The sequence below is a fragment of the Onthophagus taurus genome, chromosome 10 (assembly GCF_036711975.1).
Source record: "Onthophagus taurus isolate NC chromosome 10, IU_Otau_3.0, whole genome shotgun sequence".
In the NCBI taxonomy this organism is placed as follows: Eukaryota; Metazoa; Arthropoda; class Insecta; order Coleoptera; family Scarabaeidae; genus Onthophagus; species Onthophagus taurus.
This window is the reverse complement of record NC_091975.1, coordinates 9,314,308-9,335,781: the sequence shown is the minus strand read 5'-3', so window position 1 is coordinate 9,335,781 and position 21,474 is coordinate 9,314,308. Positions and strand designations below refer to the sequence as shown.

The window sequence follows — 21,474 nt, the reverse complement described above, 5'->3', positions numbered from 1 at the left end:
ATCATTTCTTATTTTCCATAAACCTCGTAGTTATGAATTTTTAAGCTCAACCTAATAAATGAGACTGTTTTAGACGTTTGGATTGAAAACATTGTATCTCAAGAAGGAATTGAGATATTGTTATGAAATAAAAAGCATTTTAAAGCTAATTTAATGATGATTTAATGTGCCACAAGTCAATTCTTAATTCTCATAAACCTCGAAGTTATCAATTTTTAAACAAGCATGTTTGTTCTAAATTCTAAGAATAAAATTAAGAAGTCGTATCTCAAGAACCAATTGAGATATCACGACGAAATAAAAAGCATTTTAAAGCAAATTTAATGAAGATACAATGTGCCATAAATCATTTCTTATTTTCCATAAACCTCGTTGTTATGAATTTTTAAGCTCAACCTAATAAATGCGACTGTTTTAGACGTTTGGATTGAAAACATTGTATCTCAAGAAGGAATTGAGATATTGTTATGAAATAAAAAGCATTTTAAAGCAAATTTAATAAAGATGTAATGTGTCACAAGACAGTTCTTGATTCCCATAAAATTCGAAGTTATCAATTTTTAAACACAACTCAGCATTTTTGATTGTTCTAAATTCTAAGAATAAAATTAAGAAGTCGTATCTTAAGAACCAATTGTGACATCACGATGAAATAAAAAGCATTTTAAAGCAAATTTAATGAAGATACAATGTGCCATAAATCATTTCTTATTTTCCATAAACCTCGTTGTTATGAATTTTTAAGCTCAACCTAATAAATGTGACTGTTTCAGACATTCGGATTAAAAACATTGTATCTCAAGAAGGAATTGAGATATCGTTATGAAATAAAAAGCATTTTAAAGCTAATTTAATGGGTCACAGATCAATTCTTAAGTCTCATAAACTCTCGAAATTATCAATTTTTAAACACAATTTAGCATGTTTGTTCTAAATTCTAAGAATAAAATTAAGAAGTCGTATCTCAAGAACCAATTGAGATATCACGATGAAATAAAAAGCATTTTAAAGCAAATTTAATGAAAATACAATGTGCCATAAATCATTTCTTATTTTCCATAAACCTCGTTGTTATGATTTTTTAATCTCAACCTAATAAATGTGACTGTTTTAGACATTCGGATTGAAAACAATGTATCTCAAGAAGGAATTGAGATATCGTTATGAAATACAAAGCGTTTTAAAGCTAATTTAATGATGATTTAATGTGCCACAAGACAATTCTTAATTCTCATAACTCTGGAAGTTATCAATTTTTAAATTTAATTAATTCCAAGAATAAAATTAAAAAGTCGTATCTCAAGAACCAATTGAGATATTACGATGAAATAAGAAGCATTTTGAAGCAAATTTAATGAAGATACAATGTGCCATAAATCATTTCTTATTTTCCATAAACCTCGTTGTTATGACTTTTTAAGGTCAACCTAATAAATGTGACTGTTTTAGACATTTGGATTAAAAATATTGTATCTAAAGAAGGAATTGAGATATCGTTATGAAATAAAAAGCATTTTAAAGATAATTTAACGATGATTTAATGTGCCACAAGTCAATTCTTAATTCCTATAATCCTCGAATTTATCAATTTTTATACGCAACTCGGCATGTTTGTTCAAATTGTAAGAATAAAATTAAGAAATCGTATCTCAAGAACCAATTGAGACATCACGATGAAATAAAAAGCATTTTAAAGCAAATTTAATGAAGATACAATGTGCCATAAATCATTTCTTACTTTCCATAAACCTCGTTGTTATGATTTTTTAAGCTCAACCTAATAAATGCGACTGTTTTAGACATTCGAATTAAAAATATTGTATCTCAAGAAGGAATTGAGATATCGTTATGAAATAAAAAACATTTTAAAGTTAATTTAATGAAGATACAATGTGCCATAAATCATTTCTTATTTTCCATAAACCTCGTTGTTATGACTTTTTAAGGTCAACCTAATAAATGTGACTGTTTTAGACATTTGGATTAAAAACATTGTATCTCAAGAAGGAATTGAGATATCGTTATGAAATATAAAGCATTTTAAAGCTAATTTAATGAAGATATAATGTGCCATAAATCATTTCTTATTTTCCATAAACCTCGTTGTTATGAATTTTTAAGCTCAACCTAATAAATGCGACTGTTTTAGACGTTTGGATTAAAAACATTGTATCTCAAGAAGGAATTGAGATATCGTTATGAAATAAAAAGCGTTTTAAAGCTAATTTAATGATGATTTAATGTGCCACAAATCAATTCTTAATTCTCATAAATTTCGAAGTTATCAATTTTTAAACACAATTTAGCATGTTTGTTCTAAATTCTAAGAATAAAATTAAGAAGTCGTATCTCAAGAACCAATTGAGATATCACGACGAAATAAAAAGCATTTTAAAGCAAATTTAATGAAGATATAATGTGCCATAAATCATTTCTTATTTTCCATAAACCTCGTAGTTATGAATTTTTAAGCTCAACCTAATAAATGCGACTGTTTTAGACGTTTGGATTGAAAACATTGTATCTCAAGAAGGAAGTGAGATATCGTTATGAAATAAAAAGCGTTTTAAAGCTAATTTAATGATGATTTAATGTGCCATAAATCATTTCTTATTTTCCATAAACCTCGATGTTATGAATTTTTAAGCTCAAGCTGACAGTTTTAGACATTATTATTCAAGTATTAAAAATATGGGTAAATTTTACTTACGAGAGGCACTTGTTGGACTGGCGGTAAATTAGAAGGACCGGGTAACGGTTCGCTGTTAATTGGAGACGGTATCCTGTTGCAAGGTGTTCCAACAGTTGCAGAGGTGGTCGTACAGCTCACATTATTTCCATTATTATGCATACTCATATCACTCGGCCTGCACTCTTCAGCGGGAGATTCAGATCTGTCACCTTCAACACTTTCGGGCCTTTCAGGGCTGCTGTTCTTGGGGATTTTTGCAGGAGGCGTTTGAATTTGTTGCTCCCTGTTGCTGCTTTCCAACCGATCGGAGATCCTTTCCATTCGTTCCGAGATCCTTTCAATCCTTTCCATCCTATCCAACCTTTCGATCCTATCAATCCTCTCAGACCTGTCTGGTCTATCTGGTCGGCTGGAAGACGACGATTCTTCCGTCATCATCACCCGTTTGTTGACGAGCTCGGTCGGTTCGAGCTGTTCAGGCTCCGGGACGCCGCCCTTGTCATAATCCCTGGTTGGGCCTAAATTGGTCATTTCGGCGAGCCCCTTAACTTTGAGGCTTTCGGCCGTTTTGAGCAGCGCCGATAGCTGACAGTACTCAACGTTCACCTCGCCCTTGTACATGAAATCGACGAGGGTGCGTAATTCGGCGAAACGCACGTCTTTCAATATTACGATTGGGTGTCGGCTCGGGTGGTCAACGAAGAGATTTTGAAAATATGAGCTGCAGGCCGACAGTACTACCTTGTGAGCACGGATCGAGTGGCCTTCCGAGCAGGCCAGTGTGACGTCAACGAGGCTTTCGTCCCGGAGCAGTTGGCTGAAGACGCCCAGCAGGTTGCTCTGATGATTGTTCCACCTCAGGCAGTAGTGCTCACTTCCCATGTCTGAGATAGACCACACTAAAACAATTAAAAAAATATATGTAATATACAAATTTCAACGTGTTGGTAAAGGTTTATTGTTACAGTTGATGTTCAAGAAAGGATTTTTTTGCATGACGAGACGTACTGACCTAATCTAATGGTTCGCGAATTTTTTCTCATAGGTAAAAGTCAAACTCGCCAAGGTTACGGAAAGAGAACCTGGGGCGGGCAACCTTGATATATTTGCACCGACAACCGGCGACGATTGTTGGTGTGCCGGGCGTTTCGTGCCGCCGTCCGACAAAGCATCTCTCTTCTAACCTGCGTGTTTGGCGAATTTTTTATACGCAGAAAAGGCCCCGTTTCGGCGGCTGCTAACTCTCTCTCTACGTGTTTGTGTGTCCGTACATGAGTGTGTGTTTGTGTGTAGGTATAATTAGTGGCTCTCTCGCCACCACGACCTTGGACGCCGACGGATTTTTGCGGAAACCGCGAATGCTTTTTTTTATTTCTTATTTTAACACCTTCAATTCGAAGATTATACAGGATGATTTAATTAAGTGGCCTAACTAAACAAGATTATGCATTTTTCACATTCAAATAAAAGATCCAACTTTACCCCACGTCCATTTCTGAGATTAATTGCTGAAATCTGTCTCATCTTAAGAATCTTAGAATGAAGATTTGAGATTGCCAAATTGATTGCTGAAACCAGTTCTATAAGAAGGTAAATAAGATGTTAATTGCTAAAATCAATTTACATCTTGAGCACCCGATTTTAGAAAACTCAGAGGAGGAGAAATCAAAATGTGCACTTTATGAGGATGTAGAATTATAACTGCCAACGCTTATTTATTCCTTAATATCTCCAGAACCTCTTGAGATATAATGACGAAATTAACAACATTGTAAAGCAAATTTGATAAAGAATTAATGTGCCACAAGTCGTTTCTTAATTCCCATAAACCTCGAAGTTATCAATTTTTAAACACAACTCGACATGTTTGATTGGTCTAAATTCTAAGAATAAAATTAAGAAGTCGTATCTCAAGAACCAATTGAGATATCACGATGAAATAAGATAAATTTTGAAGCAAATTTAATGAATTTACAATGTGCCTTAAATCATTTCTTATTTTAAATAAACCTCGTTGTTATGAGTCTTTAAGCTTAACCTAACAAATGTGACATTTCGATTAAAAACATTATATCTCAAGAAGGAATTGAGACATCGTTATGAAATAACAAGCATTTTAAAGCAAATTTAATGAAGATGTAATGTGCCATAAAACATTTCTTATTTTCCATAAACCTCGTAATTACGAGTCTTTAACCTCAACCTAATAAATGTGACTGTTTTAAACACTTGGATTAAAAACATTGTATCTCAAGGAGGAATTGAGATATCGTTCTGAAATAAAAAGCATTTTAAAGCAAATTTAATGAAGATATAATGTGAAACAAGTCATTTCTTAATTCCTATAAATTTCGAAGTTATCAATTTTTAAACACAACTTGACATGTTTGATTCGTCTAAATTCTAAGAATAAAATTAAGAAATCGTATCTCAAGAACCAATTGAGATATCACGATAAAATTAGATACATTTTGAAGCCATAAATCATTTCTTATTTTTCATAAACCTCGTAATTACAAGTTTTTAAGTTCAACCTAATAAATGTGAGTGTTTTAGACATTTGGATTAAAAACATTGTATCTCAAGAAGGAATTGAGATATCGTTATGAAATAAAAAGGATTTTAAAGCTAATTTAATGATGATTTAATGTGACACAAGTCATTTCTTAATTCCTATAAACCTCGAATATATCAATTTTTAAACACAACTCGGCATTTTTGATTGTTCTAAATTCTAAGAATAAAATTAAGAAGTCGTATCTCAAGAACCGATTGAGATATCACAATAAAATAAGATACATTTTAAAGCAAATTTAATGAAGATACAATGTGCCATAAATCATTTCTTATTTTCCATAAACCTCGTTGTTATGACTTTTTAAGCTCAACCTAACAAATATGACTGTTTTAAACATTTGGATTAAAAACATTGTATCTCAAGAAGGAATTGAGATATCGTTATGAAATAACAAGCATTTTAAAGCAAATTTAATGAAGATACAATGTGCCATAAATCATTTCTTATTTTCTATAAACCTCGTTGTTATGACTTTTTAAGCTTAACCTAATAAATGCGACCGTTTTAGACATTTGGATTAAAAACATTGTATCTCAAGAAGGAATTGAGATATAGTTATGAAATAACAAGCATTTTAAAGCAAATTTAATAAAGATGTAATGTGCCACAAGTCATTTCTTGATTCCCATAAAATTCGAAGTTATCAATTTTTAAACATAACTCGGCATTTTTGATTGGTCTAAATTTTAAAAATAAAGTTAAGAAGTCGTATCTCAAGAACCGATTGAGATATGACAATAAAATAAGATACATTTTAAAGCAAATTTAATGAAGATACAATGTGCCATAAATCATTTCTTATTTTCCATAAACCTCGTAATTACGAGTCTTTAAGCTCAACCTAATAAATGTGACTGTTTTAGACATTTGTATTAAAAACATTGTACCTCAAGAAGGAATTGAGATATCATTATGAAATAAAAAGCATTTTAAAGCTAATTTAATAAAGATATAATGTGTCGCAAGACATTTCTTGATTCCCATAAAATTCGAAGTTATCAATTTTTAAACACAACTCGGCATTTTTGATTGGTTTAAATTCTAAGAATAAAATTAAAAAGTCGTATCTCAAGAACTAATTGAAATATCACGATGAAGTAAGATACATTTTGAAGCAGATTTAATGAAGATACAATGTGCCATAAATCATTTCTTATTTTCCATAAACCTCGTTGTTATGACTTTTTAAGCTTAACCTAATAAATGCGACCGTTTTAGACATTTGGATTAAAAACATTGTATCTCAAGAAGGAATTGAGATATAGTTATGAAATAAGAAGCATTTTAAAGCAAATTTAATAAAGATGTAATGTGCCACAAGTCATTTCTTGATTCCCATAAAATTCGAAGTTATCAATTTTTAAACACAACTCGGCATTTTTGATTGGTCTAAATTCTAAAAATAAAGTTAAGAAGTCGTATCTCAAGAACCGATTGAGATATGACAATAAAATAAGATACATTTTAAAGCAAATTTAATGAAGATACAATGTGCCATAAATCATTTCTTATTTGCCATAAACCTCGTAATTACGAGTCTTTAAGCTCAACCTAATAAATGTGATTGTTTTAGACATTTCGATTAAATACATTGTATCTCAAGAAGGAATTGAGACATCGTTCTGAAATAAAAAGCATTTTAAAGCTAATTTAATGATGATTTAATGTGCCACAAGCCAATTCTTAGTTATCATAAACCTCGAAGTTATCAATTTTTAACCACAACTTAGAATGTTTGTTCTAAGTCCTAAGAATAAAACTAAGAAATCGTATCTCAAGAACCAATTGAGATATCACGATAAAATTAGATACATTTTAAAGCAAATTTAATGAAGATACAATGTGCCATAAATCATTTCTTATTTTCTATAAACTTCGTTGTTATGATTTTTTAAGCTCAACCTAATAAATGTGATTGTTTTAGATATTTGAATTAAAAACATTGTATCTCAAGAAGGAATTGAGATATCGTTATGAAATAACAAGCATTTTAAAGCAAATTTAATGAAGATGTAACGTGCCACAAGTCATTTCTTAATTCCCATAAAATTCGAAGTTATCAATTTTTAAACACAACGCGGCATTTTTGATTGGTCTAAATTCTAAGAATAAAATTAAAAAGTCGTATCTCAAGAACCGATTGAGATATCACGATGAAATAAAATACATTTTGAAGCAAATTTAATGAAGATACAATGTGCCATAAATCATTTCTTATTTTCCAGAAACCTCGTAATTACGAGTCTTTAAGCTCAACCTAATAAATGTGACTGTTTTAGACATTTGGATTAAAAACATTGTATCTCAAGGAGGAATTGAGATATCGTTATGAAATAAAAAGCATTTTAAAGCAAATTTAATGAAGATGTAATGTGAAACAAGTCATTTCTTAATTCCTATAAATTTCGAAGTTATCAATTTTTAAACACAACTCGGCATTTTTGATTGGTCTAAATTCTGAGAACAAAATTAAGAAGTCGTATCTCAAGAACCGATTGAGATATCACAATAAAATAAGATACATTTTAAAGCAAATTTAATGAAGATACAATGTGCCATAAATCATTTCTTATTTTCTATAAACCTCGTTTTATGACTTTTTAAGCTCAGCCTAATAAATGTGACTGTTCTATACATTTGGATTAAAAACATTGTATCTCAAGAAGGAATTAAGATATCGTTATGAAATAACAAGCATTTTAAAGCAAATTTAATGATAATTTAATGTGCCAAAAGTCAATTCTTAGTTATCATAAACCTCGAAGTTATCAATTTTTAACCACAACTTAGAATGTTTGTTCTAATTCCTAAGAATAAAATTAAAAAATCGTATCTCAAGAACCGATTGAGATATCACAATAAAATAAGATACATTTTAAAGCAAATTTAATGAAGATACAATGTGCCATAAATCATTTCTTATTTTCTATAAACCTCGTTGTTATGACTTTTTAAGCTCAGCCTAATAAATGTGACTGTTCTATACATTTGGATTAAAAACATTGTATCTCAAGAAGGAATTAAGATATCGTTATGAAATAACAAGCATTTTAAAGCAAATTTAATGATAATTTAATGTGCCAAAAGTCAATTCTTAGTTATCATAAACCTCGAAGTTATCAATTTTTAACCACAACTTAGAATGTTTGTTCTAATTCCTAAGAATAAAATTAAAAAATCGTATCTCAAGAACCAATTGAGATATCACGATGAAATCAGATACATTTTAACGCAAATTTAATGAAGATACAATGTGCCATAAATCATTTCTTATTTTCTATAAACTTCGTTGTTATGATTTTTTAAGCTCAACCTAATAAATGTGACTGTTTTAGATATTCGGATTAAAAACATTGTATCTCAAGAAGTAATTGAAATATCGTTATGAAATAAAAAGCATTTTAAAGATAATTTAATAAAGATGTAATGTGCCACAAGACATTTCTTGATTCCCATAAAATTCGAAGTTATCAATTTTTAAACACAACTCGGCATTTTTGATTGGTCTAAATTCTAAGAATAAAATTAAGAAGTCGTATCTCAAGAACCGATTGAGATATCACAATAAAATAAGATACATTTTAAAGCAAATTTAATGAAGATACAATGTGCCATAAATCATTTCTTATTTTCCATAAACCTCGTTGTTATGAATTTTTAAGCTCAACCTAATAAATGCGACTGTTTTAGACATTTGGATTAAAAACATTGTATCTCAAGAAGGAATTGAGATATAGTTATGAAATAATAAGCATTTTAAAGCAAATTTAATGAAGATGTAATGTGCCACAAGTCATTTCCTAATTCCTATAAAATTCGAAGTTATCAATTTTTAAACACAACTCGGCATTTTTGGTTGGTCTAAATTCTAAGAACAAAATTAAGAAGTCGTATCTCAAGAACCGATTGAGATATCACAATAAAATTAGATACATTTTAAAGCAAATTTAATGAAGATACAATGTGCCATAAATCATTTCTTATTTTCCATAAACCTCGTAATTACGAGTCTTTAAGCTCAACCTAATAAATGTGACTGTTTTAGACATTTGGATTAAAAACATTGTACCTCAAGAAGGAATTGAGATATCGTTATGAAATAAAAAGCATTTTAAAGCCAATTTAATGGAGATTTAATGTACCATAAATCACTTCCTTGTTACGAATTTTTAGATCCAAGTGATTAAAACCAAATTTAATGAAGATCTTATTTAACAAATCAATTTATTTTAGATAAAATCTAAAGCATACGCATAATTTTAAATATTTGCTGCAACTTCAACTTTTATCCGGGATTTCTTGGAACGACTCCCTCATATGCAAACACAGGTGTTACATATTCTACGTTTTATATCAGTTTTTACGTTACATAAAGAATAATTCGCGACGATTTAAAATGAAACCAAACGTTTCGAACTTGGATGCGTCATTCACACTCCCAACTGCGTTAGAAAGTTGCAAAGGTAAAGTATATTCATCTGGAGACGACGACGACAACAACTACGACGACGGTATATCACAACAAAACGCAACTTCTCCTTTGTCTCGCGACGCGGTCCTCGAGTATTAAATTTCGTTAAAAAACTCGCCGTTGGCATTTGCAGAGATATTTAATTGCCGAGTCGTAGGTGTTTGTGAACGGATTTAACACGTGTCGGCAGAATTTCTAAGAGTATTTAAAGCTTCAATAAGTCTTCTTTAATCCATAACTTTCAAAAGAACACATTTGTTTACGATCGATCTTATTTAAGTCTCGATGGAGTTATACATCGATTATACTTCACTTGATGAAAACGGAAGTAATAGAGGAAAGTCCATCAAAATCGACAGCTCAATACGAATTATGGTGTTATTGGCGTTAATTGGTTGTGCCGGTAGCCTTGGATGAGGCATGGAAGGGAAAAAGAACACCTCGTTATCATTAATAAACATAAGCATCCACCGTGGTATGGAATACCTCATCTATATACTCTTTGTATTTGCATATTTATGAAGAGGCTCTTTTAGATTGAGAAATTAGCTTTATTATATCGATCGATTTGGTTTAATATATAGATAAATTAATATTGGTGAAAGTAACTTGAATGTTTACTCAAACTCAAATAAGGTTATATTAATAGAGTGCTTACGCGATATAGGGCTGTAGGAAATATAGATTTGAACCTTTCTAGTCGAGAACAAACACGTCTCGTTGTGCATTTATCGCGGCGATTGTTTCGTATAAATCTTCTTGCACAAAGCGTACCGAACGCGGCTCCCTCACACAAGAAAAGTAGGAGAGGCCAGAAATTTCACCATTCGCGGGAATTAATACGTACGGTTTCGCGACAGTACAATAGGAAAAGGATAAAGTTCATGATACTTAGTTTGCTGATCGCAAAATACAACCAAAAAAATTTATTTCAAATCTAAAAACGCAAATTTATTTAGTATTTTATATTTTGAGAATTATTGCTTCAACTATTCAAATATCAGAAGCATGATTTTTTAAATCAAACTTGAAACAAGCATTGTACTTAAACTTTACGTATCTCAAAAACTAATTGAGATATCAACATGAAATAAATAGCATTTTATAGCTAATTTAATAAAGATTTAATGTGCCATAAATCATTTCTTATTTTACATAAACTTCCTTGTTACGAATTTTTTGACCCAACTCGACATATATTAGAATTGAAACAACTTTGGAACTTTAGAAGAGCGTATCTCAAGAACGAATTAAGATACGATGATGAAATAAACAACATTTTAAAGCAAATTTAATAAACAAGTAATGTGCCATAAATAATTTCTTGTTTTCCATAAACACCGATGTTGTGATTTTTTAAATCCAATTCTGCTTTTTTGATTTTAAAATTGAGGAATAAAACTTTAATTAATGATATCTTAAGAACGAATTAAGATACGATGATGAAATACAGAACATTTTAAAGCAAATTTAGTGAAGAATTAATGTGCCATAAACAATATCTTATTTCCCATAAACACCGATGGTGTGATATTTTAAACTCGACTTGACGTAGTTAATTGTAATAGATTTGAAACATAGAACTTTCAAAGAGCGTATCTCAAGAATGAATGGAGATATCGTCATGAAATAAACAACATTTTAAAGCAAATTTAATAAAGAATTAATGTGCTATAAATAATTTCTTGTTTTCCATAAACACCGATGTTGTGATTATTTAAAGCCAATTCTGCTTTTTTGATTATAGAATTGAGGAATAAAACTTTAATAAATGATATCTTAAGAACGAATTAAGATACGATGATGAAATAAAGAACATTTTAAAGCAAATTTAGTGAAGAATTAATGTGCCATAAGTAATATCTTATTTCCCATAAACACCGATGGTGTGATATTTTAAACTCAACTTGACATAGTTAACTGTAATAGATTTGAAACATAGAACTTTAAAAGAGCGTATCTCAAGAATGAATGGAGATATCTCCATGAAATATACAACATTTTAAAGCAAATTTAATAAACAATTAATTTCTTGTTTTCCATAAACACCGATGTTGTGATATTTTAAACCCAATTCTGCCTTTTTGATTATAGAATTGAGGAATAAAACTTTAATAAATCATATCTTAAGAACGAATTAAGATACGATGATGAAATAAAGAACATTTTAAAGCAAATTTAATAAAGAATGAATGTGCCATAAATAATATCTTATTTCCCATAAACACCGATGGTGTGATATTTTAAAATTAACTTGACGTGAATGATCGTTATAGACTGGAAACACAGAATTTTAAAAGAGCGTATCTCAAGAATTAATGGAGATATCTTCATGAAATAAGGAACATTTTAAAGCAAATTTAATAAAGAATTAATGTGCCATAAATAATTTCTTGTTTTCCATAAACACCGATGTTGTGATTTTTTAAACCCAATTCTGCTTTTTTGATTACAGAATTGAAGTATAAAACTTTAATAAGTCATATCTTAAGAACGAATTAAGATACGATGATGAAATAAAGAACATTTTAAAGCAAATTTAATAAAGAATGAATGTGCCATAAATAATATCTTATTTCCCATAAACACCGATGGTGTGATATTTTAAACTCAACTTGACGTGGTTGATCGTTATAGACTTGAAACATAGAATTTTAAAAGAGCGTATCTCAAGAATTAATGGAGATATCCCCATGAAATAAAGAACATTTTAAAGCAAATTTAATAAAGAATTAATGTGCCATAAATAATTTCTTGTTTTCCATAAACACCGATGTTGTGATATTTTAAATCCAATTCTGCTTTTTTGTTTATAGAATTGAGGAACAAAATTTTAGCAAATCATATCTTAAGAACGAATTAAGATACGATGATGAAATAAACAACATCTTAAAGCAAATTTAATAAAGAATTTATGTGCCATAAATAATTTCTTGTTTTCCATAGACACCGATGATGTGATATTTTAAATCCAATTCTGCTTTTTTGATTATAGAATTGAGAAATAAAACTTTAATAAATGATATCTTAAGAACGAATTAAGATACGATGATGAAATAAAGAACATTTTAAAGCAAATTTAATAAAGAATTAATGTGCCATAAATAATATCTTATTTCCCATAAACACCGATGGTGTGATATTTTAAACTCAACTTGACATGGTTAATTGTTATAGATTTGAAATATAGAACTTTAGAACAGCGTATCTGAAGAACGAATGGAGATATTGTCATGAAATAAACAACATTTTAAAGCAAATTTAATAAAGAATTAATGTGCCATAAATAATTTCTTGTTTTCCATAAACACCGATGTTGTGATATTTTAAATCCAATTCTGCTTTTTTGATTATAGATTTGAGGAATAAAACTTTAATAAAACATATCTTAAGAACGAATTAAGATACAATGATGAAATAAAGAACATTTTAAAGCAAATTTAGTGAAGCATTAATGTGCCATAAATAATATCTTATTTCCCATAAACACCGATGGTATGATATTTTAAAATCAACTTGATTTAATCGTTATGGACTTGAAACATAGAACTTTCAAAGAGTGTATCTTAAGCACGAATGGAGATATCTCCATGAAATAAAAAACATTTTAAAGCAAATTTAATAATAATTTCATGTGCCACAAATAATTTCGAAATAAACATCGTTGTTATGATTTTTTAAACAAAACTCCCAGATATAAAAAATGTCGTACCTCAAAAACGAATTGAGATATTAACATAAATCTTAAATAAAGATATTAAAATAAATTGTTAAAATAAATTGTTAAAGGTCATCGAAGCGAGTCGTTCTGACTTCAGTGTCAAAATTTGAATTCACCGGATGGACGAGGAGAGTCTTGAACGTTCGCGCCGGAGGAAATGTACGTCCAGAATTGCAATTTGGCGATTTCAAAATCTATTTCGTGTTCGCCAAGGTTACCGGGTGCTTAAAATTCGCATAAATTTCGAAATGGTGCGCGAATTTTTCGTTATAAGGACGACGTGGCGTTGAGGTACTGATTGGGTTGGTCGTTTCAAATTGATGTAAGAGTGTGATGTGCGTTAAGCTTTTAAAATTAGCCGTCTATTTGGCAACGTTCGAACGTGTATTGTTTCTCTTGTCGTACTTTTGACATTATAATTTAAAGCATTTTTAAAGCGAGTTTTTTTAACCACTTGGAAATGCCACTAGGTTAAAACTAAAAAAAAAAACTAAAAGGAAACGGTGATAATTAGGAGTAGTTTGGACCCATTTTCTGTTGTTGTTGTTGTCTAGTTTAGATAAGGTCATGACATTTTATGATCAAGTTAATAAAAAAATTTGTTATTTTTTTACTTATTAAGATTTGAAGTTTTAATTAGATTTTGATGTTTCAAAATCATTAATAAAGTTTATTACGTTTTACTTCCTTTGGTTTTCTTTTACTTGGATTTAATTATAACTCTCGTCGGTTACGCACGAGTCTACATTGTATGTGTATCCTTCGGTATACATTCTCTGTAAATAGTAATTATTTCGTCTCAAATAAAAGGTATGCATTTTATGCAGAAATAATAAATAAATAGGGGAAAAAAGGAAAAGATGAAAGTCATCGACTTAAACTACTATTTCTGACGACGTAACTTCATTAAAATTCCATAAAAGCTTGGCTAAACGTCTCAGAAATTCGCGAAGAACAAAGCAGTTTTTTTACTTTTGAGTAAATCAGTTGTTTCCTCTCGATCCGCCGGCGTATAATTTTAATTATCTCCCAACCATCGCGCGGAGAATTAATTTTTACCCGGCTGATTATTGTTATTCTAAATTTAAATTCGCCCATTTCATAGGGAGAGTATAATCTTAAACGTGTTCCGTACGGTCTTAACATATCCCATCGGATCAATTATAATTTATAATATGCCTACGCCATTCTACCTCGATTGCCAACACACACACTTTAAAGCTTACTTCGAAAAACCCGATTATAAATTATATAAATTATTACTTCCTGTTCAAATTATGAAAATCGCTTTTATAACTTTGCTCAATTAAGTAAACCAAAAACTTATTACATATTATAATAATAACCCAAAATAGAAAGTATCCCAAATTATACATTGTTGCTTTTAAAATGTTTTTTTTGTCATTTTTAAAAATGACAAATTGAAAAAAATGAAAATAAGAAATTGTTTATGGTACATTAATTCTTTATTAAATTAGCTTTAAAATGTTGTTCATTTCATGTTGATATCTCAACTAGTTTTTGAGATACGATTGTTTTAATATCTGTTCTTAGAGTTGAAAACAAGAAATTATTTGTGGCACATTAAATTTGCTTTCAAACGCTGTTTATTTCATCCTTAAATCTTCATTCATTCTTGAGATACAAGTTTATTGTTTCAATTCTAATATAAGTCGAGTTGGATCCAACAATTCGTAACTAGGAACTTTAAAAAATCGTATCTTCAGAAGAAATTAAGATATGATGATGAAATGATCAACATTTTAAAACAAATTTAATAAAGAATTAATGTGCCATAAATAATTTCTTATTTTCCATAAACCTCGTAATTACGAGTTTTTAAGCTCAACCTAATAAATGTGACTGTTTTAGACATTTGGATTAAAAACGTTGTATCTCAAGAAGGAATTGAGATATCGTTCTGAAATAAAAAGCATTTTAAAGCTTATTTAATGATGATTTAATGTGCCTCAAGTGATTTCTTAATTCCTATAAACCTCGAATTTATCAATTTTTAAACACAACTCGGCATCTTTGATTGGTCTAAATTCTAAGAATAAAATTAAGAAGTCGTATCTCAAGAACCAATTTAAATATCACGATGAAATAAGATACATTTTGAAGCAAATTTAATGAAGATACAGTGTGCCATAAATCATTTCTTATTTTCCATAAACCTAGTAATTAGGAGTTTTTAAGTTCAACCTAATAAATGTGACTGTTTTAGACATTTGGATTAAAAACATTGTATCTCAAGAAGGAATTGAGATATCATTATGAAATAAAAAGCATTTTAAAGCAAATTTAGTTAAAAATTAATGCGCCATAAATAATTTCTTATTTTCCATAAACACCGATGTTGTGATATTTTAAACTCAACTTGACATGGTTAATTGTTATAGATTTGTAATATAGAACTTTAAAAGACCGTATCTCAAGAACGAATGGAGATATCTCCATGAAATAAACAACATTTTAAAGCAAATTTAATAAAGAATTAATGTGCCACAAACTATATCTTATTTTGCATAAACACCAATGTTGTGATATTTTAAACTCAACTTGACATGGTTAATTGTTATAGATTTGAAACATAGAATTTTAGAAAAGCGTATCTCAAGAATGAATGGAGATATCTCCATGAAATATGCAACATTTTAATGCAAATTTAATAAACAATTAATTTCTTGTTTTCGATAAACACCCATGTTGTGATTTTTTAAATCCAATTTATCTTTTTTGATTATAGAATTGAGGTATAAAACTTTAACAAATCATATCTTAAGAACGAATTAAGATACGATGATGAAATAAAGAACATTTTAAAGCAAATTAGGTGAAGAATTAATGTGCTATAAATAATATCTTATTTCAAATAAACTCCGATGTTGTGATATTTTAAACTCACCTTGACATGGTTAATTGTTATAGATTTGAAACATAGAACTTTAAAAGAGCGTATCTCAAGAACGAATGGAGATATCTCCATGAAATAAACAACATTTTAAAGCAAATTCAATAACGAATTAATGTGCCATAAATAATTTCGTGGTTTCCATAAACACAGATGTTGTGATATTTTAAATACAATTCTGCTTTTTTGATTATAGAATTGAGGTATAAAACTTTAACAAATCATATCTTAAGAACGAATTAAGATACGATGATGAAATAAAGAACATTTTAAAGCAAATTTAGTTAAGAATTAATGTGCCATAAACAATATCTTATTTCCCATAAACACCGATGTTGTGATATTTTAAACTCAACTTAACATGGTTAATTGTTATAGATTTGTAATATAGAACTTTAAAAGACCGTATCTCAAGAACGAATGGAGATATCTCCATGAAATAAACAACATTTTAAAGCAAATTTAATAAAGAATTAATGTGCCACAAACAATATCTTATTTTCCATAAACACCAATGTTGTGATATTTTAAACTCAACTTGACATGGTTAATTGTTATAGATTTGAAACATACAACTTTAGAAGTGCGTATCTCAAGATCGAATGGAGATATCTCCATGAAATATACAACATTTTAAAGCAAATTTAATAAACAAGCAATGTGCCATAAATAATTTCTTGTTTTCCATAAACAGCGATGTTGTGATGTTTTAAATCCAATTCTGCTTTTTTGATTATAGAATTGAGGTATAAAACTTTAATAAATCATATCTTAAGAACGAATTAAGATACGATGATGAAATAAAGAACATTTTAAAGCGAATTTAATAAAGAATTAATGTGCCATAAATAATTTCTTATTTCCCATAAACACCAATGTTGTGATATTTTAAACTCAACTTAACATGGTTAATTGTTATAGATTTGTAACATAGAACTTTAAAAGACCGTATCTCACGAACGAATGGCGATATCTCCATGAAATAAACAACATTTTAAAGCAAATTCAATAACGAATTAATGTGCCATAAATAATTTCTTGGTTTCCATAAACACAGATGTTGTGATTTTTTAAATCCAATTCTGCTTTTTTGATTATAGAATTGAGGTATAAAACTTTAACAAATCATATCTTAAGAACGAATTAAGATACGATGATGAAATAAAGAACATTTTAAAGCTAATTTAATAAAGAATTAATGTGCCATAAATGATAAATACAGATGTTGTGATTGTTTAAATCCAATTCTGCTTTTTTGATTATAGAATTGAGGAATAAAACTTTAACAAATCATATCTTAAGAACGAATTAAGATACAATGATGAAATAACGAACATTTTATAGCAAATTTAATAAAGAATGAATGTGCCATAAATAATATCTTATTTCCCATAAACACCGATGGTGTGATATTTTAAAATTAACTTGACGTGAATGATCGTTATAGACTTGAAACATAGAATTTTAAAAGAGCGTATCTCAAGAATTAATGGAGATATCTCCATGAAATAAACAACATTTTAAAGTAAATTTAATAAAGAATTAATGTGCCACAAACAATATCTTATTTCCCATAAACACCGATGTTGTGATAATTTAAACTCAACTTAACATGGTTAATTGTTATAGATTTGAAACATAGAACTTTAGAAAGGCGTATCTCAAGAACAAATGGAGATATCTCCATGAAATAAACAACATTTTAAAGCAAATTCAATAACGAATTAATGTGCCATAAATAATTTCTTGGTTTCCATAAACACAGATGTTGTGATTTTTTAAATCCAATTTTGCTTTTTTGATTATAGAATTGAGGTATAAAGCTTTAACAAATCATATCTTAAGAACGAATTAAGATACGATGATGAAATAAAGAGCATTTTAAAGCAAATTTAGTTAAGAATTAATGTGCCATAAACTATATCTTATTTTCCATAAACACCGATGATGTGATATTTTAAACTCAAGTTGACATGGTTAATTGTTATAGATTTGAAACATAGAACTTTAGAAGAGCGTATCTCAAGAACGAATGGAGATATCTCCATGAAATAAAGAACATTTTAAAGCAAATTTGATAAAGAATTAATGTGCCATAAATAATTTCTTGCTTTCCATAAACAGCGATGTTGTGATATTTTAAACTCAACTTGACATGGTTAATTGTTATAGATTTGAAACATAGAACTTTAGATGGGCGTATCTCAAGAACGAATGGAGATATCTCCATGAAATATACAACATTTTAAAACAAATTTAATAAACAATTAATTTTTTGTTTTCCATAAACACCGATGTTGCGATTTTTTAAGCCTATCTCTGCATTGTTGATTATGATCAAATATAATTTGTAATCAGGGAATGAAACCGCCGCGTTAATATCTGAAACCTCAAAGTAAACCAAGATTGTTAGGGTTATAAATAATAAATTCTTTACCTTAAGAAGATGTTTTGAAGATTAATAGATGCCGATATGCAAAATAGAAAACAATACGAGAAAAAACGTTGTTAACAATGTATGTAATGGAAAATTCCCCTTTAAATTATAATTACAAATTAACGGGTAACGTTCACTTTTTCTGTTACGTCTTGTTTTGTCGATCGTGTAAATAATCAGCATAAAATACAGAGTACCGGTGGCATTTTTCGAATTGTATCGTCCAACGTTCGCGCGACTGCACGTCCACAGGATTCTCTCCACACGGCCGATAAAAATAGATTACTCGGTATTTATCTGCAGTCGGTTACGCACATAGCACTCGGGCCTTTACCCATTTTAAAAATAAAACTCAACTTCGACAATTGTACGCTAGCACGCATCAGACAAACGAGATCGAATGAACACGATAACAAATTCCATAAAATAAATCATCACCTTTTTTTATTATTATTATTATTTTATAAAATAAATTTTTGCTGGCACAGTAACAACTCCATTTCTTGTTTCGTTTAGTTATCTCAACCAGAAAGTCGGGTCAATGTCAAGAACATTTTACAAATTTTTCTTTTATTACTTAATTCAGGCAAAACACCAAAAATTTCCTAATCATCAAAACAAGGTTTATGATTCGATTTTTTTTCTTTGTATAATGACTAAGATACAGTTCTTTCTTTCTTTTTTTTTTGATTAACTACGAAAATCGTGATGAGGTGTTAATAACAAAAAATAAAAACGCACGGACTTCGTCATCGTGACCTTATCTAAGAGCCAAGTTTATACGGCACCATTTAATTGCATCTCTCTGGTAGTTGCTATCTACGAGGATCCGCGCATTAGAAAAAATAAAATACCGCTGACATTGGTTGCAGAAACCATAAAGGTCAATGGCGAGGCCGTTTGTGTGTACAGTCCGATTAGACTGTTTATCAAGCGTTCGCACGCATTGTGCTATAACGGATGATGTGTGTAAGCTACCGCTGCTGTTGCTATTACTATTTATATTTCATATTTTAGTGCTTAAATATTTAACTTATTATTTGGTATATTTTGAGATTGTTACATTTTTGAAAAGAGATGTGCTCAGAATCCTCTATCAAAACCTCTTTTCAACTACTCAACCCAACTAACAAACATCATGTGTATCCTGGAATGGAAATTTTTAAAAATTGAGGTTGGCTAACTGATTATTGTAACTGCAGGGGATTTTAGACATTTTTGTAATCACCCAGCTCACTCGATATTGACGCACCTAAGAGCAAAGGTGTAAGAGAGCAATATTGTTAAGAATAAAATTTGCTACAACTTTTATTTCAAAAGTTTTTTTATAACGTTCTCCGATTCCAGAGTGTTGCCTTTAATATTTTGAAAAAGCAACAATTTCATCAAATTTTCATATTTTAGTATTTTTTTCGATATTGACACATCTAAGAGTAAAAGTGCAAGAGAGCAATATTGTTAAGAATACAATTTGCTACAACTTTTGTTCTAAACGTTTTTTTATAACGTTCTCCGATTCCAGAACTTAAAGTATTAAAGGCTTACTTTGAAAAAGCAACAATTTCATAGAATTTTCATATTTTAATATTTTTTTCGATATTGACGCATTTAAGAGTAAAAATGCAAGAGAGCAATATTGTGTAGAATAAAATTTGGTACAACTTTTGTTGTAAAAGTTCTTTTGTAACATACTCCCATTCTACAATGTTACCTTTAATAATTTAAAAAGCAACAATTTCATAAAATTTTCATATTTTAGTATTTTTTTCGATATTGACACATCTAAGAGTAAAAGTGCAAGAGAGCAATATTGTTAAGAATACAATTTGCTACAACTTTTGTTCTAAACGTTTTTTTATAACGTTCTCCGATTCCAGAACTTAAACTATTAAAGGCTTACTTTGAAAAAGCAACAATTTCATAAAATTTTCATATTTTAATATTTTTTTCGATATTGACGCATTTAAGAGTAAAAATGCAAGAGAGCAATATTGTTTAGAATAAAATTTGCTACAACTTTTGTTGTAAAAGTTCTTTTGTAACATACTCCCATTCTACAATGTTACCTTTAATAATTTAAAAAGCAACAATTTCATCAAATTTTCATATTTTAGTATTTTTTTCGATATTGACACATCTAAGAGTAAAAGTGCAAGAGAGCAATATTGTTAAGAATACAATTTGCTACAACTTTTGTTCTAAACGTTTTTTTATAACGTTCTCCGATTCCAGAACTTAAAGTGTTAAAGGCATACTTTGAAAAAGCAACAATTTCATAAAATTTTCATATTTTAGTATTTTTTTCGATATTGACACATCTAAGAGTAAAAGTGCAAGAGAGCAATATTGTTAAGAATACAATTTGCTACAACTTTTGTTCTAAACGTTTTTTTATAACGTTCTCCGATTCCAGAACTTAAAGTGTTAAAGTCATACTTTGAAAAAGCAACAATTTCATCAAATTTTCATATTTTAGTATTTTTTTCGATATTGACGCATTTAAGAGTAAAAATGCAAGAGAGCAATATTGTTAATAATAAAATTTGCTACAACTTTTGTTCTAACAGTTTTTTTATAATATTCCCCGATTCCAAAGTGTTACCTTTAATAACTTCAAAAAGCAACAATTTCATCAAATTTTCAAATTTTCGTATTTTTCTC

General features: G+C 29.2%; 1 protein-coding gene across 1 annotated transcript in view; it reads right to left on the bottom strand.

The window, feature by feature from the left end:
* The window catches only part of LOC111419002 (zinc finger protein 284-like), a 78,386-nt gene that overhangs the window by 40,160 nt on the left and 16,752 nt on the right, over positions 1-21,474 (bottom strand). The window contains exon 2 of the mRNA XM_071199450.1: positions 2,711-3,591. Coding sequence (XP_071055551.1) covers positions 2,711-3,574 — 864 coding nt within the window. The 5' untranslated portion in view covers positions 3,575-3,591. The remainder of the gene's footprint in view (positions 1-2,710; positions 3,592-21,474) is intronic.